Source organism: Talpa europaea, assembly GCF_964194135.1.
Source record: "Talpa europaea genome assembly, chromosome: 9".
Lineage (NCBI taxonomy): Eukaryota > Metazoa > Chordata > Mammalia > Eulipotyphla > Talpidae > Talpa > Talpa europaea.
Genome location: NC_140076.1, coordinates 19057639 through 19083865, shown reverse-complemented (window position 1 = coordinate 19083865; position 26227 = coordinate 19057639). Strand labels below are relative to the sequence as shown.

At 56.1% G+C, this 26227-nt stretch overlaps 1 protein-coding gene across 1 annotated transcript; it reads right to left on the bottom strand.

Moving 5' to 3' along the window:
- On the bottom strand, positions 1-25893 carry NHSL3 (NHS like 3; the record flags this gene model as incomplete). Its single annotated transcript, XM_084242740.1, has 7 exons — positions 1-23; positions 709-3264; positions 3355-3468; positions 4021-4144; positions 4418-4473; positions 4557-4727; positions 25659-25893. 7 exons carry the CDS (start codon positions 25891-25893, stop codon positions 1-3), a joined length of 3279 nt encoding a protein of 1092 aa, XP_084098866.1.
- Positions 25894-26227: the final 334 nt, after the last annotated feature.

Sequence of the window (26227 nt, the reverse complement as noted above, 5' to 3'; positions counted from 1 at the left end):
TCAGACCAGCTCTTTCTGTGGGTCTGTGGGGACAAAGAAGGATCACTTACCAAGAGACCTCCCGGCTTCATTCTGGCCACTAAGACCTCCAAAGCACATCCTTACCTACACTTTCCTACCATTCCGTTTACTACCCATGCAGGCAGCGCAGGCTCAGACGCTTTACAAACCTCTGCCACTAGTGCTACCACCACTCCACAATCTGCAATGAGGAACTTCAGGCTGCAATTTTTTGTCAATAAAATGGCCAAGTTCAGGCCTCCCCTGGTGGTGCAGGCAGTTGGGCGCAGCGCTGTGAAGCTGTCCACAGCCTGTGCAGCACTGGTTCAATCCCGGCCGGCCAGTGAGGGTCCTACATGGCGCAGCAGACCTCTCCTGTCATGCCTGCTGCTCCCCTCAGCAGTGTATTTCGTCAGTCTGCCTGTTCTGTTCCCTGCTCTGTCTCTGGTGAATCCTCAAACCCTTCCGCGCATCTGGCCTGTACCCCGGTTCTTGTATAAATCTTTAAAACAAAAAAAATGGCCAAGTTGGAGCTCAAGCTCAGTAGATCTGACTCCATTCATTGTAGCTCATCAGGGGTGAGAGTTCACCCTACCCAGGCATCCTGAGGTCAGAAAAGACTTCAAAGACCAAAGACCCAAGAGCAAAGCCCTATTGTGGGATACCCATTTCCATGTTCAGTGGAGGAACCCCTGTGGCCCACTATACCTGAGTTGGGCAGGCCCATCTTCTGCTCCTCTGAGCCCACAGGCTGCACACCTCCATTCTCAGCCAGCTCCCCCTTAGTCCTGTCCTCAACGTGAGGGAGCCCGTTGGTGGGAGGAGCAGTAAGGGGCTCAGCCCGAGGAAAGCTGGGGGAATTGGGTGAGGGGAGCCCCACAGAGGGCTTGCGGGCCACAGGTGGGGGTGCTTTAGGTGACTTCTTTGTGGCCTGGGGTGGCCGTTGCTCTGAGATATTCCGAAGTTCGGTCACCAGATTCCGCTGGAGGTCAGTCGGGTTCTCTGGGGACACAGGCCGCTCCAGCTGCATTTTCTTAGTGCCCTTGGAGAAGATAAAGCTGGCCGTAGAGGCAGGGGACTGGGGAGACCGTGGCTCTGCTTCAGGTGGTCCATTGGGTTGGGCACTTATGGGGCCCTCACTGGCAGCCAGGCTGGAGGCCTTGAGTCGGACGGCAGCATGGAGCCCTGAGGAGGGGGCAGTCACGGGGCTGGACCGCCCTGAGAGGGCCCTTCGTAGTGGCTTCTGGGGGGCCGCTGGCCCTGATGCTGGGGCTGAAGCCCCCGTAGGAGCACCCACAGAGCGCAGGCGTACCATCTGCAGGAGTGAGGGCGTGACCAGGGGTGCACCACCATCCTCCCTGGGAACCCCACTGCCTTTGCTGCAGCCCACAGGTTCCTTCTGAGGGAGTTTGGTCACAAGCCCTGCGACAGAACCAGGAGACGGGGTTGGTGGAGCTGGAGGAGGGTCTGGGGTACTGTGGGGCTGGATCTGGGAAGAGATGGCAGCGGAGGAAGGTGAAGCAGCCAGGGAGCTGGCAGGCTCTGGGAAGCCTGAAGGGTCTGGAGGCTCAGAGCCAGTCAGAGAGAAAAAGGTCTCCTCTGGTGGGGGGAAGTCAGCCATGGACAGGTCCTGCTCCTCGGCTGCAGGAGGCGGGGGTGGGGGCCAGTTGGGATCTGGGTGGGGCTCCTCGGCAGTCTCTGGGGCAGATGGGGCCTCCTCAGCCACCTCTGGCTTCTTAACGGGTGGTGGGGGAGGATGATAAGAGGGAGGTGGGGATGGTGGGGGTGACTGGTCTTTGGAGGCAGTCGGGGACTGCTGTGGTAGGGCCCGGGATGTCTGGGGAGTTGCTGAGGGTGGAGACTCGGGACCAGCAGTAGCAGTAGAGACAGGCCCAGGGATCAGAGCAGAGGCAGCTGGAGCAGGGGCAGCTTGGTTAGGGCTCCTGGACTTAGAGGGGGGTGGGGAGAAGGGGGCAGGCACCTTGGGGTGAGGAGGTATGACAAACCTGTCACCCAGGGTGGTGTGTGGACCAGACCTGTCTAAGGGAGCTGGGTCGGAGGAAGAAGAACATAGAGACGTGAGGGAGGAGGAGACAGAGGCCCCAGGAGATCTAAGGGAAGTGACACGCTCTGGTTTAGGAGGCTGGGCCTTGCCTGGGGAAGCAGGGGGCCCAGCTAGACCCTTGGGAGGGAGAGTAGGGGTACCACTCTGGCTCGAGTAGCCACTGGAGGGTGACAGCGTCCGTTCTGGGGAGCGTGGGGGGCGCCGGGAGCCACTTGGAGATAAGCCAGACACCCAGCTGCCTGCCGAGTTGGATGAACAGGGTGCTGCCCCCGTCCCTTCTGACCCACCAGTGGTGGGTGGCCGTGGCAGCTGTGGCTGCTGCTTCCGCTCGGGCTTAGGAGGCAACCCCAGTGGCCCATCCGGGGCCACTGAGCTCCGCTGATGGAGTGAGTAGGTCCGGCGGGGAGGGGGTGGGGCCCTCTTCATCTTACGTAGGGACACACTGCGGCCAGACAACTGCCCGCTGCTCCGAATGCTGACAGTATCTGAGGCTTCAGCAGTGCTGCCCCCACTGGGCGAGCCCCGCCCGCTGCCCCCCTGGGGAGGAGGTGCCATGGTGTTGCTAGCCACAGAGCCCTCCGGCTGGCCCTCAGAGCCGCCCTTGGAGGAGAGAGTAGAGCCGTCGGACACGATGGTGTCAGAGGACTGAGAGTGGCTCCAGGTGTCGCTGGAGGAGGACGGGTGGCGGCTGCGGGGCCACGGGCTGGAGGCCGAGGAGAAGCGGCTCAGTGAGTGGACAGAGGCCGGGCTGGAGAGCAGGCTGCAGCGACTCAGTGTGCGCACGCTGCGGCGGCCTAGCGCCACCACGTCCACAGTGGGTGGCAGCACGGCATGTGGGATCAGCTTCGACAAGTAAGTGGCCTGAGGTGAGATGGACATGGCCGGGCTCATGGGCTCTGGAGGTCCGGCCCCTCCTGTCATTCCAGGCACTGCCAGGGACATGGGCCGTGTCAGTGGCGGAGGTCGGGCCCCAGTGGACCTGCCAACGAGGGTGTCATCCCGGTAGACACGATCAATGTGGCGCTGCAGCCTGGCCTCTGCCTCAGCATCAGCCTCCGCTTCCAGAGCCTGCAGGGACACCCGGGCCCCAGACCCAGAGGCGGGGTCCTCTGGGCGGCCATCCACCGTGGGGATTCGTACAGCATTCCGTGGACCAGGAGGCCGAGGAGTACCTGGTGCCTCACGCTCATTCCGCAGGCCTAGAATGAACAGGGAGGATACAGGAGTCAGCAGAGAGGACAGCCAGGACAACCCGCCTACCACCACTGCCCTCCTAACTCCTGGCTCACCAAGCTCCTTCTGTACGTGCTGTGGCAGTCCAAGCACCGTGCTGCGCCGCTCCCGCCGCCGCCGTCCGGACTTTCCAGATTTGGGGAATGAGTCATGGGGTCGGAAGGTAGAGCCTGGGGGGCCAGTCCAGGGGAGAGAAACCGTTAGAGCAGGTCTCAGGGCACGCTCTGCAGAGAATGGCTCCTGTAGGTGCTTTGTAAGAGCTCTTCTAAAAAGACCCATAGTCAAGTGGGCATGGGCAATGCTAGTTAAACAATGCCCATCGCTGCTTTTCTGTAAGGCCTCTGGAAGGCTTTACTAGGTCAATGATAATTTCCTAACAAAAAGTTATTACGTGTTAGAACGCTAAACACTTCACATTTATTCCAATGAGTACTCTTATCCTCATTTTTATAGAACATCAAACAAAAGCTCAGAGGAGAAGGGTTGGCCCAAGGTCACTCAGTTGGTAAGTAGCAAAACCAGGCTCAAACCCAGCTTTTTCCACTCTTAACTATCCTGCTTTGCAGATAATATGCATCATGAATCTCCAAGAGGACACAGAAGATGTTTCCAGAATTCACAGAATCAGAGAGTTGTGGGAACACTAGATTAGCAGGAAACAGGGGAGCTGGACCCAGAGGCTGCCCACCACCCCTTCTCTTTGCCCAGAAATCCCGAAACACCTTTGCGCTGGATCATCTCCGAGCGGATGGAGAGCGCGTCCTCTGCTGTGGAGCTCTCGGCTGTGTAGGATGTACTCTGGCTGCAGAAGGAGATGCTATCTTCATCTGGCCCGGTCCGGGAAGACTATTGGGGGAGAAAGGATCAGACCCAGGACCACCCAGAGGCCTGGGTGGAGCCTCCCACTGGCTCTTGGCATTCCCTTTTGGAACTATGAACTCACATGCCCCTCAGCATCACTTAGCATTTGCCAGGCAGCGGTGGGCATGACCCTGGACTAGCCCTCAGGGGTCATCTAGTCTAGCCTTCATGACCCAGGAGGGAAACTGAGATCCAGAAGTAGTCAAAGACAGCAGGATGGAAGAGCAGAGTGGGGCCTGAGCTGGAAGTAGGGCTCACCTGGATACTCTGGGTGTCTCCATGGTCCCAGCCACCCTTGCTCAGTTTCTGTTTTTCTGGAAGACACCAGAAAGGTGAGTTGGACTAGACCCCTGACCGCAGGGGCTAAAAGTAGCTCCAGCGGAGAGAAGAAGGTTACCTTGGTGCTGCAGGGAACGAAGCCCCTCTTGGGCCTGTGTGTGCAGCTCCTCCAGGTGAGGTGGCCGCCCACTGGGGAAGAAGACGTTGTCCTGGTGCTCATCTACTATGGACCCTGGGCCTTGGCCGGGCCCCACACTTAGGTGTTTGTCGCTCTCAACCTTGGCAGAGCCTGGTGGGATGGAAGAGGAAGAGAAGTGAGGCCCAGAGGCTTCTGGGCCCTGGAGACACCCAGGCACCACACATGGGCCCCCACAGCTGCGCACAGCCCCAAGGGTACATTCAGTGTTCACTTCCCCCAATCCGCACTCACACTCCACAGTCCTGGGACATATACAAACTGTGCCCAAGAGGGTACATCTAAGTACCCACACCAAAGGCCCAGACAAGCCACCACAACCCAGGGCACATGACACCCACAGGTTGTGTATCTACCCACAAATTTCAGTGTGTACACAAATAAACAGCATGCAACTATAAATATATCGTATATATACCACAACCAGGGGCCCACACAGCACATCTGGCCCCTACCTATACAGACAACACGCACAGTTCACATCTGTATATGCACAATCAGCACCCAGACACACAACTGTGTATCCACATGTCTCTCAGGGCCGCACGCAAGACACACCAGTATACATATAACCCACAGAAAATATATTTCTCTTGTCTCCAGACCCACTTTATAGGAAAACAAACCCCCATTTACATATACCCCATGGGCCCTGGGATACTAGGAAAAAGCAGCAGGTTCCCAGGAAGTCGGGGGTGGGGGAGGAGACAAGCCAGGAATAAGGCCCTGGGTCCCCTACTCACCCATGCCGCTGCCCCTTAGTGGAAGGATGGTCAGGGGAGGGGAGAAGAGGGACTTGGGCCCCTCTATCCCCAGACAGGGGGTGGGGGAGGAGAAAAGCCAGGAATAAGGCCCTGGGTCCCCTACTCACCCATGCCACTGCCCCTTAGTGGAAGGATGGTCAGGGGAGGGGAGAAGAGGGACTTGGGCCCCTCTATCCCCAGACAAAGCAACTCTAGCCTCTCTTGGGGGAACAGTCCCAGGTATCCCCCTTTTCTGGAGGCCCTGGCCCCTGGTGCAGAGGAGCCAGGGATCCATTACAAAGGATCTTGTTACAGGCCCCGCCCATGGGGGAGCTGGTCATCTAATCCTAGGGATGGGGGGCTGTGTCAGCACTTTGCAGCTTCAGCCCCCCAAATGGAACCCACAACACAAGCAAAAGCATGGAGTGGGTCATGTCACCTTGGCAGTACCTTGGAGGGGGTAGAAACAAAACAAGCCATTTAAAGGGCCACACCCCAGGCCCAGGCTCAAGGGTCTTCCATTCTGACACCTGCCCTTTCCTCCTTCCTCAGTCCATTCTTCAACTACCAGCACCTGCCTCCCCTCCACTGCCCTGGAATCCACAGGAACCCCATAAGGTCAGAGACACTGTCTTCCAATCCCCTGATTTTGCAAGTTGGGAAACAGCTCAAAGACAAAAGGCCCCAACATCATGTACAAATCGGTTATCAATCTCTGGCCCCAATGTCTCAGTCCAGATGGGACAGCCGAGCTCCTAGGAGAAGGAAGTGGGCAGAGGCCCCTCCCTCCCAAACTTCTCCTCCTCGGACCTCTAAACTTGATTTAGCCAATCATGCTCCCCAACTTCCAAGGGTGCTGCTTTCCTTTCCACTCTGCTCCCCACATCCTAGGCTCCCACACATCCTGACTGACCGGGGAGGGATGCCCCACCTCTGGGAATGGAGGTATTAGGATGTACCCAGCAGAGCGTGCACATCCTAGAGGGAAGCCGTGTCCTCCAAAGGCTGCAGGATTCAAGGTCAGACACCTGGAGCCGCGCTCCCCAGCAAGCCCAGGCGCAGACAAAGGCAGCGGGGAACGGGCTGGACAAAGGCCTGGCAGTGCACAGCGGAGTCTGGCCTCATTACTAGCCCTTTGTCCCCACCCATTAAATTTCCCCAGCCTTGATCCCCTCTTCTACAGAAGGGTCTGGCAAGTAAGTAGTGGGATCTCTCCTCCCCACCCCAGCCACACCCACTCACCCTTCTTTTTAAAGAGCTCCAGGAGGACCGGGAGGTGGCGGCCCAGGAATACCACCATGGCTGCGGGCAGGACCGGCCCCTGCTCTATCTCTCCAGCCCGCGGCGGTGCCGTCACTGTACCCGGCTAGCTCCGGCAGCGGGGGAGGGGCTGCTCTCCAGGTCCTCCCCCCACCGGCTCCAGGATCCGCCCACGCGCCGACACAGCCCCTCATGGGGGCGCCGGGCGACCCCCCAGACTCGGAGAGGGAAACTGAGTCTGTGGCGGCTGCGCCCCGGTGGAGAGCGTAACTTAGGAGGGCCGCGGGTACTCAATTCCAGGAGCAGATTAACCCTCTTCCCGGGTCTTCTAAATAGGAGCCAGAGCTAAGGCTGGGGCCCCAGCTGCCAGATGGTAGGTGGAGGGGCCAGCAGGCCAGACCTGGCACGTGCCCACCCACAAGTCCTCCTGGGGGTGAGGGTAATTCCGGGGGGAAAGCGGCAGAAGCTCAGCACTGCCTGTGGGAATGGTAAGGCCACTGGCAGAGGCCCTGGAGGGCTGAGAGCACACCCAGGACACTACTGCGAAACCAGGACTGTCCAGAGGAATCACAGTGGCTGCAGGAACAGCCCCTCTTCTGTATATTCCAACACTTTTCAAAGGACTTTCCTCCCTCTTTGATGAGACAGCAGCAGCCCAGAGAAGCACTGTGAAGACCCTGGGGTCACACAGCTGAGGCAGGCCTTCAATGCCAACCACCTGCCCCTCCAGCCTAGGACTCTTCCTACTGGCCTCCCTCTGTGACTCCGTAACCCTGCAGTATCCCCCAGATGGAGAACAGAATTAGCCAAGATGCAGCTCATAGGTGAGGGCAGTAAGAGAGTTGCGAGGGGGTTGGGGTAGGGAGAGGTACTTGGAAATCAGGTCCAGGTTCAAATCCAGCTCTATCAAACACAAGTCATGACCTCATATGGAAACAAGGCCAACTCCTTCTTATAAGATTGTTGTATCCACTCATCCAAGCAGCAAACAGTAAGACAGTATGAGCAGCTGTAGCAAATGAGGTTTATCTGGTTGCCCAGTTACATCCCCAGTGCCTAGATCAGTGCCTGGCACATGCTGGTTCAATAAATATCTGAAGGGCATGAACAGTAAACTCCCAATATAATTTACGATAGCAAAGACTGGGCCTCCCCGGTGGCACAGCGGGTTGAGCGCAGCGCTGTGAAGCTGTCCGCAGCCTCCGCAGCGCCGGTTCGATTCCCGGCCAGCCAGGGAGAATCCCACATGGTGAGGCAGACCTCTCCTGCCTCGCTTGCTGCTCCCCTCGGCAGTGCTTTCAGTCCGTCTGCCTGTTCTGCTCCCCAGCTCTGTCTCTCGTGAATACTCTCACCCTCCCACAACTCTGACCTGTACCCCTGCTCTTGTATAAATAAAAATAAAATCTTAAAAAAAATAAAAGATAGCACAGGAAGGGGTGCCTTATGGGGTATCAAGGAGAGCGCTCTAAGGAAAGGACCTTGGAACGGAGACCTGAAGAATAGGAGGAGTTAGCCAGGGCAGCCCTGGGATAGAGCCTCCTAGACAGGGTAGCGGCAAGCATACCGGTCTTGAGGGAGGAGTGGTGGATTTCCGGATGAGAGAGGAGGCCAGTGTGTTTGGAATGTGGCAAGCAAGGAAGAGGATGGTAAGAGGTGAGAGGAGGGCAGAAGCCAGGTCAGGTGGGGCCCCAGAGGCCTTGGCAGAGACTGGATTTTATTCAGACCCCAAGAGGTCAGTATTGAAGGTCTAAGCTAGGTAATGACAGTGTCAAAAGAGATCCCCTAGCAACTCCAAAGAGTTGCCGTGGAAGACAAGGTCTGTGACTCACCTGAGGATACCCCTTCCTTCTGAATCCTGGGGACCTAAAAATTCACAATGGCTCCTGTGCTGCAAGACCCCTCCACAGCCCTCTCTCCACATGCTACCCCACCTCTCAGAAACCACCCGAGCAGACAGCTGAGGCTTACTCTCTGGGGAACAAACTTCTGTCAAGCTGGATAGTACATACCCACACGTCACTGAAATTGAGACAACAATCTAGGCCCATTTTACAGGTGAGGAAATCGAGGGCAGGGAGGCCAAACATTAAAAGCTGGTAAATGGGCCTTCCTGGTGGCGCAAGGGGTTAAGCACCACACTATAAAGCAATCCGCAGCCTCTGCAGCACAAGTTCGATCTCCGCTCAGCCAGAGAGAAACCCACATGGCGAAGCAGACCTCTCCCGTCTCGCCCGCTGCTCCCCTCAGCAGTGTATTTCAGTCAATCTGCCTGTTGTGTTCCCCACTCTGTCTCTGGTGAATCCTCTCACCACCCACCACCCCGCATCTCTGGCCTGTACCCCAGCTCTTGTATGCACAAATAAATAAATCTTTAAAAAAAAAAAAAAAGCTGGTAAATGATGGGGCAGCACTCACACTCAGAACAGCTTGAATCTGAAAGTCCTGTTCACTGTGCCAGCTACAAACCTGATCTCCCCTCTGAAAAAGAGCTCAGGGGGCCTGTGACTCCCACAAATTTAAGGTTTCTTGACCACATCCTTCCCTCTTCCTTCTCTTGGGCCAGACCTATCCACGCCTATCAGTCCCACTCAAACGGAAAAGAACAGGAGACCTGCACTCACAGGGTGATTCATTCATGCCAGGCCCTGTGCCAGGCGCTGGTGGAAGGCAGTCTCTCTCTGTCCTCATGGTTCTTGCAACAGCCCTTCCAGGCAGATACTGGAAGATACTCTCCTGATAATTGATCATAGACCTGTGAAGCTCAGAGAACGAGATGGCTTCCCGAGCTCTAGCTGACTCCATATTTGGACCCTTTAACCTTGCAGGACACAATTTCCCCCTAACCAGGAATAATAAGGGATCAGCATCCCCATAATCAAGAGTGGAGGAACATCAGCTCCTCCAGGGCCCACAGCTAGCGGTCTGGACCACAGCTGCAAATTCCCCTCAGATTCAAGGCTCTCACATGAGATAACATCTGGTTACCTGGCAACACCCCTCCCCGCACCACCCACGGCTTGGCCAGAGCCATCCCAGGCACAGGTCTACACACCTGTGGCTTGCTAGGGGGCGGGGAGTCTCAAGTGGAAGGCATGCACCTCACAAAGAAATTGAGGCTTGCAGCAGAAGGACCTTGCCCAAGGTCAGGCTTAGAGTTCATATTTCAGGACTTCTGCCCCAGAACAGTCCAGTGGTGCAGCCTGGGGCTGAGGCTCCCCAGGCAGCCTCAGCTGCTCAGACTGCCAGTCCCACCCACCTGTGGGAGGAGGCGCCAGGACCAGAGAAGACACATTGCCCCCCTGCCTACCCCCCAAGACACAGGGCACACCAGAAAGCACACAGGCAGCTCCGAAGCTCGGATACAGTCCACCAGCACAGGTATGCAGGCACACACCTCCAAAGTCTCCCACTGGGTCACCTCTACAGGTGGGTGCCCTCTTCACATGCTAAGACACGCACAGACTCACACAGGGCCCTGCCAGGTGGCCGTGTGTAGTGAAGGCAGGTGCGTGTATCTCTGTGGGGCTTTTCTCAGCCGGAGGACAGGGTGGGAGGGGGGCCAAGGCCACGGGCATGGGCACATGCAAATGTGCGCATGCTTACACACTGTCTTGGCAACATCCTCCTGGGGTGAGGCCTCAACCTGCCCCATTCCAAAGCAAGGGGCGGGGGCACGGCTCACCCACAGTCAGGCAGGTCTGACTCAGGGGAGAGGAATGAGGGGGAGGGCACATCTGCCCAGGTGGCCTTGCTCAGGAACTGGAACCCTCTAGACTAGACCCTGCTCCCCACCCTTTTCTCCCACCCCCACTCCCATGACCTCCCCGGCCAGGCCAGGAGCGAGGACTCGGCGTGTTCAGGGCTCTCAGTCTCAACCCCTCACTGCACCAGGTGGACCAGCCAAGGCCCAGAGGGGGCCGGGGCCTCCCAGAGGAACAGGATCCAGAGCACACCCAGACTTTCTTCTCTTAGAAGCAAGACAAAGGGAAATGAATGTAACAAAAACTTTCAAGTGAAAGTGCTTTACAGTTCTCTAAACACTTTCTCTTCTGTCTCAAAAAAGCTGGAAGGTGTGTATGACAAGCCCTTTTCACAAAGGAGCACAGGTGGTGCAAGCAAAGTGACTTGCTCAAGGTCACCCTACCAGGAAGCAGTCCAGCCTGGGTCTCACTCCCTATGAGTGTTCGATGAGTGTTCGTAAATCTGAGGAAGCTAAAGGTCAGGGGGCCACAGCCTCACTTCCTGTCCAAAGCGGGGAGTTCTGTACCCTGCTTCTAAAGACAGGGAATCCCCACCTTGCTTCCCTCTGTGAAACCCCACCCCAGCAGGAGCGGAGCTGACAGGCCGGTTCTAAGGTAAATATTGGGGGGCAGGGAGTGTCTGGACCGGGAGGGGAGGATCCCATCCCACAGGTGCCTGGGGGAAAAGGCAGTTGTTCAGAGAAGAATTAGCTACAATAATATTAATAAATGTCATAATGAGTTTCCGGGTAGGTATCTGCTCCTAACAATGACATAATAGTCTCTTTCAGTCAGGGAGCAATTTTGACTTTCCAAAACCCTTTCCTCTGTTTCTTCAAGGCATGATTATCCTCACTTTATAGATGCTGGAGAGGTAGCAGCCATGAAGCCAGGTGTTAAAGGCTGGGAGTCAGGAGGCCTGGATTCCAGGCCATGGACCTATGAATCAACTTCTGGCCTCAGTTGTCTCATCTGTAAAGAGGGACTAACATCCACCCCACAGAGCCTGGGAGAGATAAAGCAAGCCAGGCAACCACGTGTAAACACAAAATCTGGTAACGGGAGAGGGGGCTTTCCTTCTCCAGGGAATGATAAAGAGCTCTCAAGCCTTCTGCCTTTCCACTTCCAACACAATAACAACTAGCAGCTGTTGAGTACTAACTGATTAAGACAGACTGTCTCACTAAGTTGGCTCATTTACAGATACTCCCCAAAAGTCAGGGACTTGCCCAAGGTCACACAGCTAGTAAACACGGTCAGGATTTGCACCAGCTATGACAGGCTGCAAAATCTCCCCAAGTCATGAGAGGCCGCCTCTCCCACCCACTTCCGGAGCGCTCTACAAATCTCAAGTGGCATTAAGGGCCATTATTAAGATAAGGTCTGATAAGGGACACTTAACATGAGCTCCCTATCACTCCTCAATGAGTCCGCCCAATCCGGCAGCCCAAACCCTCCTCTTGGGGAGGAAAGGGGATTCTGAGCGCAGACCAGACCATCCTAGGAATCAGGAGCCTAAGTTTGAGCTCTTGGTGCCCCTCAATGACAGCATGATCCTGAGCCCATGATTCTTCACCTGTAAGGTGGGAGAGTTGAAGAGATAACCTCTAAAGAGTCCCTGGAAGACAGGCAGTGGTCCCCCATTTTTTGGTCAGGGTTTAGGGCAACAAGGGCAGTGGGCTTATCTCAGATCTCCCAGACCAGAGACAGCTGGGCCAGCCCTTTATCTGGAAGGCCAGGGCTCCCACAAGTAAGTCTGGATAGCAAGTTGCTCTCACATCTGCTCCCCAGGAAAGGGGAGGAGACAAAAGAAGCAGCTGGCCTCCCCCTCTCCCCACTGGAGGAGCGGCCTTCTCCCAGCTAGGGGACCAAAGACCCTGGCACAGCAGCCTAGAGGCAAGGGGAGGGGTGAAAAGAATTCCAACTGGTCTGACTGTCCCAATGATTGAGTCTCAGTTTCCTCATCTGCAAAATGAGAACCCTAACCCTACCAGGAGGAAGGCCATCTGTGTAAAAGACAGTGCAATGCATGTGAACAGGCGGGAGGTGCTCCTAATTCGGGTCCTCCAGTCATCCCCAACCTGCCAGGACCAAGTGTCTTGGCTGGCCCAGGAGAGGGTTGGGTTGGATTCCCACCAACCAAAACCAATCAATCTCAGCCGGTGACGGCGTCGTTCCAGTTGTGAGGAGGCCCCTCTCCATCCACCCTCAGTCTTCTCTCCCGTTCAAGAGCATCTGATCAATGGGCCCAACGCTTCCTTACACCTAGCTTTCTTCTCCCACTTCCCACCTGCTCCGTCTCGGAGCCCATGGGGGCTTCACTTCTTCATCCTCAACCCCTGCTCTTCACCCATAGTGCTTTCTCCACAGAGTCCAAATCCCCCACAGCCTCAGGCTTTCTTTGGCCAGAAGACCTGCAGGCCCCTCATTCATAGATGGAAACCCATCTATCCTAAAACTGGGTAAGGGCGCAGGTTTTGGAATCAGACAGGTTTGGGTGTGAATCCCGGTTTAGCCAGCTTCGTGCTGAGCAGCTTTGGAAACTGCCTTCACTTCTCGGAGTCCTCGCTGCCTTCTCTATGCAAAGGGGAGAATGGCTTCCAGCCTGAAACTCTGTTGAAAGGCTTAGCATAGGGTCTTACTCTTTATCTCTGCATTATTATCTCTGCTACCATCCCCCAGCCAAGCAGCCCGGAGCACAGAGCCTTGACAGCCCTCTCGGGCCCTTACTGCCAACATCTGATTAATTCCCTGTCCTATCACTTCTGCCACCTCCTCCACAGCGCCTCCGTAGCTGCCACTCCTCTCCACCCACAGCCCTCACCCTGTCTCTGGTCCTCACCTCATCACCTCTCCCCTGGATTGCTGCAACAGCCTCCTGACTCCTTGCTGAGCTTCCACTCTCACCACCCTGCACCCTAACCTGTCCTGCCTCCACCTGCCCCCACCCTGGAGCCATCTTCCCAACACATCACTGTCCTCGGCCCTCCTTTGCTCAGACACCTTCACTGGCTCCCTGTGGTCTGTAGACTCCATCCTGCTGGCCTCACATCCCTTCCCTCATCCTCTCACAGGCTAGTCAAGTGGCTAAGTAAGGACGCAAGCCCCAGCTTCACACCTGAACCTGTGACAGCAGAGGCGGAGAGGAAGACCCCGAATCCTCAGTACAAGTCATTTACTCAAAGGGACTGAAGTTTGCATTCGCAATGGAACTTCTCTCAGGCACAAGGAAGGAGCCTCAGCTACTGTTCTCTCCAACCTCCACACTCACTCCTATGGCATCCCTGGCCATATTCTCACATTTAATCAACAATTCAGGACTAATTCCAACTCTGCAACTGCTCAAAGACCAAACTAAGAAAACTTCCCAGTTTTCTAAAGCAGACCCCCACCCAAAAGCCTTTTGATATATAACCTAGAAGATTCCCCAGTCCTCACACTTCTGTGTTGCCTTGACATTGGTTTGGGGGGTGGGGGAGCACCTAAGCTTGGTAGATCCTTGAGGTGCACCAGGAACTGGAAGAGTACAAGTTTGCTAGAAGCCTCCTGTCTCTTAAGGGCCAGCAGGGAGGAGACTGAAAACATAGCCCTCTTAATCTCTCTCCCCCACCACAAACAGTCACACGTCTGGACCCACATTTGCTTCACAGGAAAACACCAGATTAGCGTGGTCATGGGAGGGCAGATGAAAAGCCCGTGTCCAGTCCCATCCACTCAAGGCAGATTCTAAGAGACTAGTGGGCACAGTCCAGATTTCAGGATTGCTGGAAGGTCCAGGAGTCCCTCATCAACTCACCTTCTGGAGACTCCTCAGAACTTAATTAAGCCTTGTCCCGTTGTTTCGATTATCATTATTACTCAAACCCATGCAACACAATGACCTTGCACAAGCCCCCCCCTTTTCTAGACCCCATGTATTTATCCACAAGAAGGTGAGCCAGAGCTGTAAGGGTTCCAAGAAGTCACCTCAGCTAAGTCTCCCCCCTAATTTCACAGACAGGCCCCCCCCCCCCCCGTAGAAGCCAGGGAGGTCCAGAGACGTGAAAGCAATCCACTCAAGGTCACCAGAGCCCAGGCCAGAGCTACAAGGAGAACCCAGATTCCCTAGTTCCCAGCCCAGGCTCGTCTATCACCCCCTGTGTGGAGGGATGAGATCATCCAGCTCAGCTCCGAACCTCTAGGAATGTGGGCCATCCTAGGATGATATGGGTGGATTCTCTCCACACAGCAGGGGGCCCCACCCCACCCCTTATGCGGGATTCTCTCACTCCCTCAGACCCTCAGACCTCTGTTAGAGACCCCTTATCTTCCAAGAGGGTAGGGGCTAACGCCCCCACCCCATCTCTGGATTCACCAGGTAAGGGAACTAGGCACGCTCCACAGCCTCTCCTCCTGCACCCCTTGGTACTCTGGGGGATACCACGAACTGCGGCACCGAGTGGGGGAAACCAACAACACACATACATCCCCAGCCCTCGGGTGGAGGCCTCCCCATTTTCCACCCTGCCCCCACTTGGAAGCAGGAATGTGACCCGCGGAGGGATCCCGCAGCAGGGCGGGCAGGGCTGCGTTCCAGCCCGGTGGCTGCACTGAAAGGGGGGAGATGCGACAGCCAGCGACCACAGGGACCGTGGGTGGGGGGAAGGGGGCGGAGAGCGGCAGCAGCAGCGGGGGTGGGGGTGGGGAGGGCGCCCGGAGAACCAGTCCGACTCCCGCTCGCGCCAGATGGAGGCGGCCCCGAGCCTCCAGCCCCGGGTTTCCTGCTTCTCCCCTCCACCTTTGTCTCCCCTCCCTCCAGCAAACTTTCAGCCTGTGGGGGGGCGGGGGGGCTAAAGCCTCGGGAAAGCACGCGCCCACCTGTGCGTGTGTGCATGTGTGTGCGTGTGTGTGCACGTGTGTGTGCACCCACCCTGGGGTCAGCCTTCGACCCTGAGCGCCCCGTGGCTGGGCAGTTCTGCACCCGTGCGTGCATGTAGACGTGGGGCAACTGTACCTGCATGACCGATGTGTGAGTGCGCCTGTGTCTGAAGCTGTGTGCAGCTCGGGTGGCTGTGTAAATCGCGTGCATAGGTGTATGTACCTGCGGCTCAGGATCTGTGCAGTCAGCAGCGTGGCGGGGGTGGGCTGTGTGTCTGCACGTCCGCACGTCTGAGTGGGTGCTCGGTGCGGCTGCGAAGTGTGCACCAGGACGTGTGCCCGCCTGTGGGCATTCATGTGTACATGTGTCCGTGTGCATGTGAGGGGTGGGGTCTGCGCGAGGCTTCCCGGCCCCCCACGCTCACACCCTCCAGGCCCCGGGAGGGGGCAGCAGCGGCAGGGGGGACCCTCCTCCCCGCTGCCCCGCCCCCACCCCGGCCCCTACCTGCCGGTCGCTTCGCCGCCCGCCCGAACCGCCAGAAGCTGCGGACCCGGGGGCCGCTGGGGGCCTTCCTCTTGTGGTGTGAGTTGCCCATGGCGGGCGCGGAGCCGGCGCGGAAGCCGAGCGCGGCCCACCGAGCCGGCCGCCGGGCCCGCAGCCCCGGGAGGGAGGCAGCGAGACGCGCTAGCGGCCACCGCAGGCGCCCCCGGCCCAGCGCGGCCACACCCCCGGCCGCTGCGGCCAATGGCCGGGCCGGGGCGGGGCCAGGCGAGGGGCGGGGCCTGGCGCGCGTCCCGTCGGCCCCGCCCCCCGGGGCCAGGGAGCTTGGCTGAGCTGCCCCGCCCGGGCCGGCGCCCCGGAAAAGGCCCCGCATGCCGCGGTGGGGCCGGCTAGGGCCCCCCTCCCGGCGGAGGCCGCCCCTCTGAGGACTGCAGTGGAGCTAAAGAGCTACGGCCCGGGCTCCACGAGGCGGGCCTGCTGCGGCCAGGGCCCACCACCCCTGTGTCACGTGCCGCGTGCATCACCTGGCCCCGTGCCTGTGTGTACAAATGTATGGATCTGGTTCTGTGTAATGGTCAAAATAATCGTAACACCCTTTTACATAGTGCTCACTACGTGCTAGGCACCGTGATAATTGCCTTCAAGCATTATTTCGTTTCATCCACAAAAGTTTTGTGGGCCTCCTGGGTGGTGCAGAGGTTAAAGTCAACGCTGCCAGCCACTGCGGCATGAGTTCGATCCCAGGCTAGGGAGATGACCAACATGGTGTAGCAGACCTGACCTGTCTCCCCCAAGGCTCCCCTCAGCAGTGTATTTCAGTAGATCTCCCTGTTCTGCTCCTCACTCTGTCTCTGGTAAATACACACACACACACCCCTCTGACCTACACCCCACTTCTTGTATGCATTAATAAATCTTAAAAAAAAAAAAAACTTGTAAGGTGGGTCCTTTTATCATTCCCATTTTATAGATGGGGAAATTGAGGTTCCATGAAGTCAACTGACTCATCCAGAGTCAAACAGCAATAAGCTACACAGAATTAGTACTCAAATCCAGATTGACTCCAAACTTGATCTTGGCCAAAAGGCTGAGAAGTGATCAGATTGACTCCAATATCTACTACTCCATCCTGCCACCCCTCCACTTTATGCCTCTGTATGGCCTTGAAGGGGGGCATGTGATTGGGCATTTGAAATTGCACACTTGAATGTGGCTGTGTAGTTCTTTTATCCGAGACCCTGAACATGTGGGTCCTCTCTATGTGATCATCTATATGTGACTGTGTGCCTGTATCAGTATAACTATGTCTATTTACATGTCTGGATATGTGCTTTTGTGCATCTGCCTATGTAACTGCAATTGTCTCCAAGAGTGGCTAAATAGGACTGACTTTTATATGTTTAAGTGTGTAGCAGTCTGCCTGTATACATGTAAGTTTTTTCTATAAGACTGCGTAACTGTATGTGGTTTTGCATAATGTGTAATTGCAATTATGTTTGTAGAGTGTATGCCCATATCTACATTTGGGGTGTGTGTGTGTGTAAATAATGAAGCCATAGGTAAACCTGTAAAACCACCCATGAGGAGCTGTGTCCCTCACCCAGCTCTCCTTATACAAGTCTTTGTTTTTCAAAACCCATGCCAAGTGCCACCTCTTCTGAAAGCCTTCCAGGCTGTCAGGCTGCCCCTCCTCAGTATCCTCACAGAGCCCTATTCCCAAGGCCCTGGGCAGCGCTCTCCTTCACCATAATTCTGCCCTGTTTTTCTGAGGAAGGGCAGTGTGGTGTAGCTGAGAGTGGGCTAGACCGGAGGTCCCAAGCCCTCATATCTAATCCCCATATATTTCATCCTTTCTGCCACTTGGACAAGTCCCTTCACTACACCATGCTGCCTCTCATACCCAGGATACCCTGTTCCCTCCCTGAAAAATGGGAGGGTCAAAGCTGATTCCCACCCTCCCTGAAGCCCATCTCTTGCTAAGAGTCTGAGATTGACAACAGTACAGTCCCAGGGACTGGTGTTTTATTCATCCATCCAGAAAATACTATTGAGCATATACTGTATACCAAGCTGACCCCTTGCTTTACACAAAGAGGGTCCTACTCTCAAAGCTGGAAGAGACCTCAGAGACCTACTAGCCCAATTCCCTCAATTTACAGATGCAGGCATTGAGGCCCATAAAGATAATAGCTGGTATGGGGAGCAGAGATAACACTCCAGAGTAAAGTTCAAATGCCTTGGTTTGAATTGAGTGAGGGCAGGTATGCAGAGCCTAGAAGGATGTCTGGAGCATAGCAGGTGCTTTGACTTTTGCAGGAGGCCTTCACAGAGCTGCCTCCCTGCCCATACACACTCTCACTGGTTCAGCCACATCTCCTGCCTCACCCCTCTCATTCTTACATACACAAAACTGCTTGCCACTACCCCATGCCCTCCCCATCGACCTCCAGGTTTCACTAGTGTTCCTTCCTCTTTCGCTTTTGCTGGGAAGACTCCTCATTGTCCCCAAGACCCTGCTCGACAGCCTACTCCATGAAGTCTTCCCCCAGCTCAGTTCTGTGCCCCCAAAGGCATCAGCATTGCCCTCTGATCAGAGGCCTCCTCAGCACCCTGTGTACCACCACCCCAGCACTTGTCTCAAGACACCCATTTGTTGGATTATGTGCCTTTCCAGCCAGAAAACAAGTTCCTCCCGGGCAGTAACTGCCTCGCTCCTCTTAGTAACTCAGGCTCACAGCAGGTGTGCCAGGTATGTGAACAGAATTGGTGGATGGAGAGGGTGGGCCTGCATACTGGCCGAGGTGGTGGTGACAACTCTGTGAACAGGGACATCTGGAGGACAGGCGGGGGAGCCCAGGACCCCCTCACAGTCTTTCACTGCAGTGGCTGTGCTTGCTCCAGGATGCTGGGGAAAGAGAATCTGCCAACAGCCAAGAGCATGGGAGAGCCCGGGGCAGGACTGGTGGAAGGAAGAGGTGGCATGAACAGGGGATGGACAGGAACTCCTGGGACGACAAGACTGGGCTTGAGTGCCTCTTAGAGAATGATGGCAAAGGCCTCACCGAGATGCTACGGCTGAGGTTGATCCCCGGCCAGGGAGCAACGCACATGGCACAGCAGACCTCTCCTGTCTCGCCCACTGCTCCCCTCAGCAGTGTATTTCACTCAGTCTGCCTGTTCTGTTCCCCACTCTGTCTCTGGTGAATCCTCTCACACACACATCTCTGGCCTACACCCTAGTCTTCTATGCAAAAAAAAAAAAAAAAATTGTAAACACTTAAAAAATTATATATATATATATATAAAAAGAGGCTCACCTCGGGACAGAGCCCACCAGGAGCCTCCCAGGAATCAAGCACTTTGCCACAAGATGAGAAGTTTAAACGCTTTGCAAGCTGAGCTGTCTCTCTGCCCCTCGTGCCACACACAGAGCGGGCACCTGTGAGGGGGGCTGACAGTCTTCCTGAGTTGGCACAGAGGACAGGAGAACACAAAAGCACAGAACACAGTGGAGTATAATAATGGGGGGGTGTGGACAGTTCTCATCCTCATGCCCCAGTAAACTGCTGCCACCTGCTTCCTTCCTCAAGTCAGTCAAGGGGCTGGAAGTGATAGTGGGGTTCAATGAGGGAAGGTGGAGGTAGCACACCTGCTCTCCCACCACACCCCACTCACTGTGGCCCAAACAACACATACACAATGACTCCTCTCATTAGTTTTCTTCAGCAAGTGCCAAGCCAGGAGCAGCTGAGACAGTGCTGAGGGTTGGGGTTGGGGAGTTTCCAAGGGGCAGGTGGGTGAGAGGAGGCTCTCCCCCGACGAACAACAGAGTATAGATTTTGCTGGCCACAAGGTTTAGCTACTCCAGGCAGGCAAACCTTGCTGACAGTTATGCTTCCGGAGCAGGAGAAGGAAAAGCAGGAGAGGATAATGGGGGGAGGGCCCCTGATAGAATAATGAGGGGAGGGCCCCTCCCAACCTGAGGGGGATTTCCAGAACACTGGGAAGTGTGCCATGGTGGAGAATCGGGGCCTCCAACAGGAGGGAGAAGCAGCTGGAAGGAACCCCCCGAAGGCTCTCAGAGAGGAAAGGGATAAAGGCCTTTTTGGCCTTGGCTTCCTACTCCTCTCCCCCAACCCTTGCAGCCACCTCTCTGGGGTGGGATTTTCCATTTGAAGTCTGAACAAAGGAGAGGGGAAGCTGAGGTGAGCCTGACAGGTATGGCTCCTGGCCCACCTCTAACACTGTCTAGCTCTAATACTGTATGACCTTGAGCAAGTCACTTCCTCCTCTGGGCCTTACCTGCCATCTGTATGTGCCATGAGGACTCCCTGTGACATCTCAGGCCATCATCTCTGAGTGTCTAGGATCCCGATGCCGAGGTTCTGGGGATCCTTATCAGGGCACCCACCTATCATCCGGCTCCTACCCTCAGGAGCTGAACAGTGAGGTACAGTGGTCCCCAGACCCACAGAACCCCAGCCAGCAGTCTAGCCCCAGCCTCTACCAGATGCCTCACCTGATTCCAGGACTGCAAATCTTTCAGCCCAGCATGCCCTCGTCCTACCATTTTTTTTTCAAGATTTATTTTTATTTATGCATGCATGCAAGACTGGGGTATAGGCCAGAGGTAGGGGAGACAGAGTGGGGAGCAGAACAGGCAGATGTACGTACTGAAATACACTGCTGAGGGGAGCAGCAGGCAAGACAGAAGAGTCTGCTGCACCATGTGGGTCACCTCCCTGGCCAAGATCAAACTCATGCCGCAGTGACTGGTGATAGATTGACAGTGCTGAGACTTTAACTCCTGCGCCACCAGGGACCACCCACCCCCGCTTCCATTTCAGCATACGTGTCCTCCTCAGGGAAGCTGTCCTTGATCTCCTCTGGGATCACTGTGTTCCTTCTTTTGTCACACTCAACCCTTAAGTAGTTGTTCAGTGTCTGGTTCCCCCCTTTCAAATTGTGAGGTTCAGGTGGTCTGGGATCTTGTCTCTCATTAATACTGAGGACAGTATCTGACACATAGTAGGTACTTATTACTTCAAATCAAATATTTAATAACTGTGAAATAAGTTAGTAAGGCTCACTCTCCATCTGCACCCAAGGCAAATAAAACAGGGCTAGAAGAAGCTCCCCTATGGAAACTTCTTCCCTAATGGATGTGTGCCCTAGAGGAGGGACCACTGACCCTATCACACGGACCCAGGCACAGGCTGAGGAGGACACTGAGATGCCCCTGCCCAAGAAAAAGTTTCCAGAAAAAGCACATACTGTCTAACTCCAAATCTAAGCACCCTGCCCTAGAGTCTGAGGGCAGTAATTTCAGAGTCTACCATGGATAACGACATTGGCGATGTCACTGGAGCCAGGCCTTGAGAGATAAAGAGGAGTTCAAGCTTAGAAAAGCACATTCTCGGTAGGGGACTAGCACATGTAATGGCGAGAATGCGGAAATACATGGAGTGTTTACTGAACAGCAAATAGATAACATCCTAACATCAGAGAGGCCAAGCGCCTACTACCCAAAATGCCTTTGGGTCCTCACTTTGCTGCAGAGATACACAGGCCCCTTCCTCTGCAGGGATAGATGGCATTGTTCACAGCGCATTTTCCTTGCCCACTTTCTATGACATTCAGGTCACTGTCTTACCCACCTGACAGGCCAAAGGTAGGCTCTCCTTTCCTGGACACAGCTCGCACTTCCATACCCCAGTTCCTACCAGTTTGCTTCTCCAGCCCATTCTCAAACTATAGCATTCTAGAACTAGACTGGGTCCCAAAGGCCATTAACCCTATCTTCGTTAAGGTAGGTCACATCTGGCCCAGGGTGAGGCAGCACTTGCCCAAGGACATACAGTAGATCAATAGTCAAACTCAGGAGTCTCTGGGCAGCCAAGGTCAGCTCTCCCTGAGTGGGTGCAGAGTTCATGAGGGTAAATCTGCTGGGCATGGCAGAGTGGTTCCAGAAGTTTATCAATAGATGGGATCATTCCTATTCCCATTCTCACCTCCAGCCACTGCCCAGAATCAGAGAGAAGCCAAACCTTCGGGCAGGCAATGGACTCCTTTCCCCAAAGCTGGTGCTAAGACTACTACAGTGACTCCGCTCCAGAGTCAGAAACACATCCAACCTCACTATTTTGTTTGGAGAGGGTAGCCTCTGGAAGTAGACCGATTAGCTCTGTCCTTGCCGTGCCTGTGAACGTCCTGTCCACGTTGGCAGGAACCAGGCCTGCTTGTCCCAAGTATTTGAATTACCCTGAGCACAGCCTAACATATGATGTCTTTTTTGAATGAATGAAGCTGAGTGACCTGCATCAACTCACTGTCACCCTCTGGGCCTGTTTTCTCACCTACAAATGGTGGTAAGTGCCCGCCTCCCAGACTGTTGTGAGGACAAGGGAAAACATTCATGACAACGGCACCCAGGGCCGGCACACAGCATCCTTCATGTCCCCCTGCACATTAGCCATCACCTTGCCTCCTTCCACACTTTGCTCACCTCCTCCAGAAGCCTCCCCTGATTATCTACCAGGCTCCAGTCCTGGCATCTGTCCCAGAAACACTTCTTCCCCACATACTTGTCTAGAGATCAAGTGACATTTCCCGAAAATATGGATTCCTGTTTGTTTACTTTTCCTTGGGCCTAAATCTTTCCACTGGACACAAGTAAGACTCCACCTTCTGTGGATTCTATCTCAAAGTAAGCATCAGGGGTATCGGAGGCATAATTAACTGAGTTGTTTTGCAAACCTGGACCAGGATGAACTTTGCTAATACCCAGAACAGCATCAGAACAGCAGAAACCTGTGGCCACCTGGACCGTGCTCCACAGTTCACAAGGCACTTGCATGTCTGCGCGTTTCATTGGCTCCTAGAGACACCTCCATAAAGCTAGGATTTATTATCCCTTATTTTACAGATAGGGAAACTAGGCTTTGGAGGAGTTAATAACCTGAGGGCATCACGTGGCCCCAGAGGCACACCGGGGAGGCAGAGTTGTCCTGTCAGCCTCAGAGCCTGTTACTTCCAGACTAGGACCTCAGAGCTCAGGTGACTCAACAAACATACCAACAGCAACCCCTTATCTCTCTCTGGCAACTTCACTTGTACAGAATTTTCACACCCTCTTTTATAAGGATCTTGCAGAGACAGAAATGTTTCAGATTCACCAATACATGCTCCAGTCAGAGGGGCTCCCTGGAGAGAAAGGCCCCTCTGTTCCCTGGGACAGTGATGGACTCAGCGAGCCCACCAAGAAGCTGCTTGCCCAGTGTCAGTGGGCTTGCTGCTAGCTGAGGCGGGACTGGAACTCGCATTTGTCTGACTCTGATACTCTTCCCACCCTATCACATCCCCTTGCTTGCCCTGGGCCCTTCCCATCTTTAGATCTTTAAGGGTTTGGGCCTCCCCGGTGGCGCAGCGGTTGAGCGATGGGTTGCAAAGCTGCCCGCAGCCTCTGCGGCGCCGGTTCGATCCCCGGCTGCTTCCCGGCCACCGGAGGAGGGTCCCACATGGCGCGCAGACCTCTCCTGCCGCCCGCTGCTCCCCTCAGCAGTGTACTTCGGTCCTTCTGCCTGCTCTGCTCCCCGCTCTGGCTCTGGTGAATTCTCTCACCCTCCCGCACTTCTGACTGCACCCAGTGCATGTATAAACAAAACAAACAAACAAACAAAATAAATAAAAAAAAACATGCCTCTATAGATCTTTAAGGCTTTAAGACACCCTGGTCTGAGTCCTTGAGAGAATCATGGAGACAGTAGCAGTTTTTGGAGGCCGATGATCTGAGTTCAAATTTCAATTTAGGAAAATCAATCAGTCTCTAAGCCTCAATATTCTCATCTGCAAATGGGCGCACATGAAATCAGGGATACAGAGCTGCTGGTACATTCCGAATAATCAATAAACGTCAGATTTTCTGTACAGGGCAGTGAGGAGTAGAAGAATCCCAGAAGAGAAGTGTTCATTTTTCCCATCTTGTAGCAGGGGAGTCAGATTAGGGGAGCCAAGACCTGAATCTTGAGTTTTTGGTACAGAGACTGTGATGGAAGCAACAGTGATGTTCCCAGCAAAGGTCCCTGACCTCCCGGGAAGATCAGGGTATCCCTCCTCCAATCTGAACATTTCCCCCAGAAAGAGTTAACTCCTCTTTGGGCTTCCCCTTCCTAACCAGTGGTGCCAGCAAAGATTAGAGAGATCGGATTCATTTCTCTTAATAAACAGAAAAGAAACAGCTAGGCGAGTGACAAGGAAACAATTGGAATAATAGGAGGTTGGAGCAAAAGGGAGCAGGACTTCCTCCCGTCCTACCTGGGGCCACCCCCAGAGCAGGGAAACAACAGCCAGGGGCGTGGGAGGTGTTGCCCACGCACATGCTCTCAAATCAGACTGACCTGCTGCCTGGAAAGCCCAGCGCTACCTGATACCAAATACAAGGCAGGGGGAGGCCTGGCTACTGACCCAATGACCCCAAACAGTCTGTTGGGGCTCAGACCTACAGTGTCAGCTTTTCCAACCTCAGCCTCCAGGCTGGTCTCCTAGGAGAAAAGGCTCCCCTACACCACTAGCCTTCTACCTCCAGTCCTGACCATCTGACCACAATCCATCCTTTTGAGCGAGATGGGGCGGACTGCAGAGCCCTTGGAAACACCCCTCATCCCCTCCCCTTTTCAGGGCCCAGCCCACCCACCCTGGCCCCAGCATCCTGACTTTTATTAGTGGCTGGGCCGCAGAAGAGCAGGGCCTTTATCCAAAAGGAAGATCAGGCCGGATGCAATCACACAAGAGGCTTGTCACCCTCTTCCTGACCCCTAAAGTGTTCCTTCTAATTCTCCTCCAGAGGAGGTGGGTAAAGGACACTGGGAGGGTAAATGCAGGCCAGGAGGAATGGGAAGGGCCTCAATCACAGCGCCATTTCCTCACCCCAGCGAGCTGGAAAGGTAGACATCAGAGGACAGCAAGTCCCAAGGGAGCCCCACCCTCTTGCAGAGTCATGCCCACCCCCAAACAGGAGACAGGAAGGGGGGAGGGGGTGCGGAATAAGCAAAGAACTAAGCAAGGGGCCAGAGAAAAGTGATCCTAGCAGGTCAGGTCAGTCTTCTCTCCCCTCAGGCTGATCTTTCCTCGCCCACAGGCCAGAGGGAGCCCAAAGGCAAGGAATTAGCTGCTGTCTCTAAGCACCCCCCCCCCTCGCCCCAACCAGGTACAGCCTCTACCTGAACTTGAGCCTCAGTTCCCCCATGTGTGAGCACATTTCCCACCCTGGAGGAATGTTAGACTGTTGCTACCAGGGTTGGGGGAAGGACGGATGGGGAGGGACCTGGGCTCACCTGCGTGCTCACCCCCCTAGAAGGTGGATGTTTGCGGTTTGGCCCAGGTGAGGGGGTGGGAGGTGGGGGGAGCGGGCGAGCGGTGGGAAAAGCTAACACTCTGCTCCGCGCTAGATCCTCTGTGAACTGCAAACCTAGATCGACCCGGTCGACTGAAACACCCTTTAAGAGCCGTTGCGGGAACCCCCCCCCTCCCGCAGACACCAGGTCCCCAACCTCTCCCATTGGCCCCAGGCCAGAGTAAAGTCTCTGACCCCCTGACTCAGCAGAGGGCAGAACCCAGGTGCGCCTGGGGTAAGGGGCGGCTTCCCCGTCCCACGACCAGACTCCGGCTTCCAGCTTAAGCCGGGGGATCCCTGTGCCAGCCTGGGGTCCCCTCGAAGTCCCTAGAGCAGGGCAAGGGGCTGAGTCTGGGAAGCGCTGGGGGGCAGCGCAGAAAGGGGGTGCTCAGGCCCCGGTCTTGGCTCTTGCGCCCCCAGCGCCAGCCCGACGGGGGTCACCCCCTTCCCACGCGGCGGACCCCGGCGGAGCCAGCCCGGCCGCACCCTCGGCGCCGCCCCGGCGCGCAGCCCAGGTGCCGGCCGCCCTACCTCGGCCTTTCCCCTTGGGCTTCCTGGCCTTGTCGTCCGCCTTCTTGCCCCGGGGGGCTGCCGCCTCCGAGCCCTCGGGCCCCGCCGCCTTCTTCTTGCGCCGCTTGCCCCGCAGCCAGCTGAAGGCTCGGCGCAGGCTGGCCGCGCCGGAGCGGGACTTCTTCCTGCGCGGGGCGCCGCCGGGGCCCCCCGGCTCCTCGGCCGCAGGTGCGGCGGGGGGCGCGCGGGCCGCCATGGCGGGCCGGGGACCGGGCGGGGGTCAGGCCCCCAGCGGCCGGGCGCCCATGAGCCGGGCGGGCGGGCGGGCGGCCGGCGGGGAGACGCGCCCGGAGAAAAGTTTGGGCGGCGGGAGCGGCGGGAGCGGCGGGAGCGGCGCGGGAGGGGCCGGCCGGGGCGGGCGGGGCGCCGGGGCCCGCGGGGAGGGAAGGAGCCGGCGAGGGAGCGGCCGCGGGGCGGGCGCTGGGCTGCGCGGCCCCTCCCCGCCTCCGCCGGCCCCGAGCCCCGCGCCGGGCGCTCCCGCGTCGGGGGAGGGCGCGGGCCGGCCCGGGGAGCGGGCCCGGAGGCCCCGG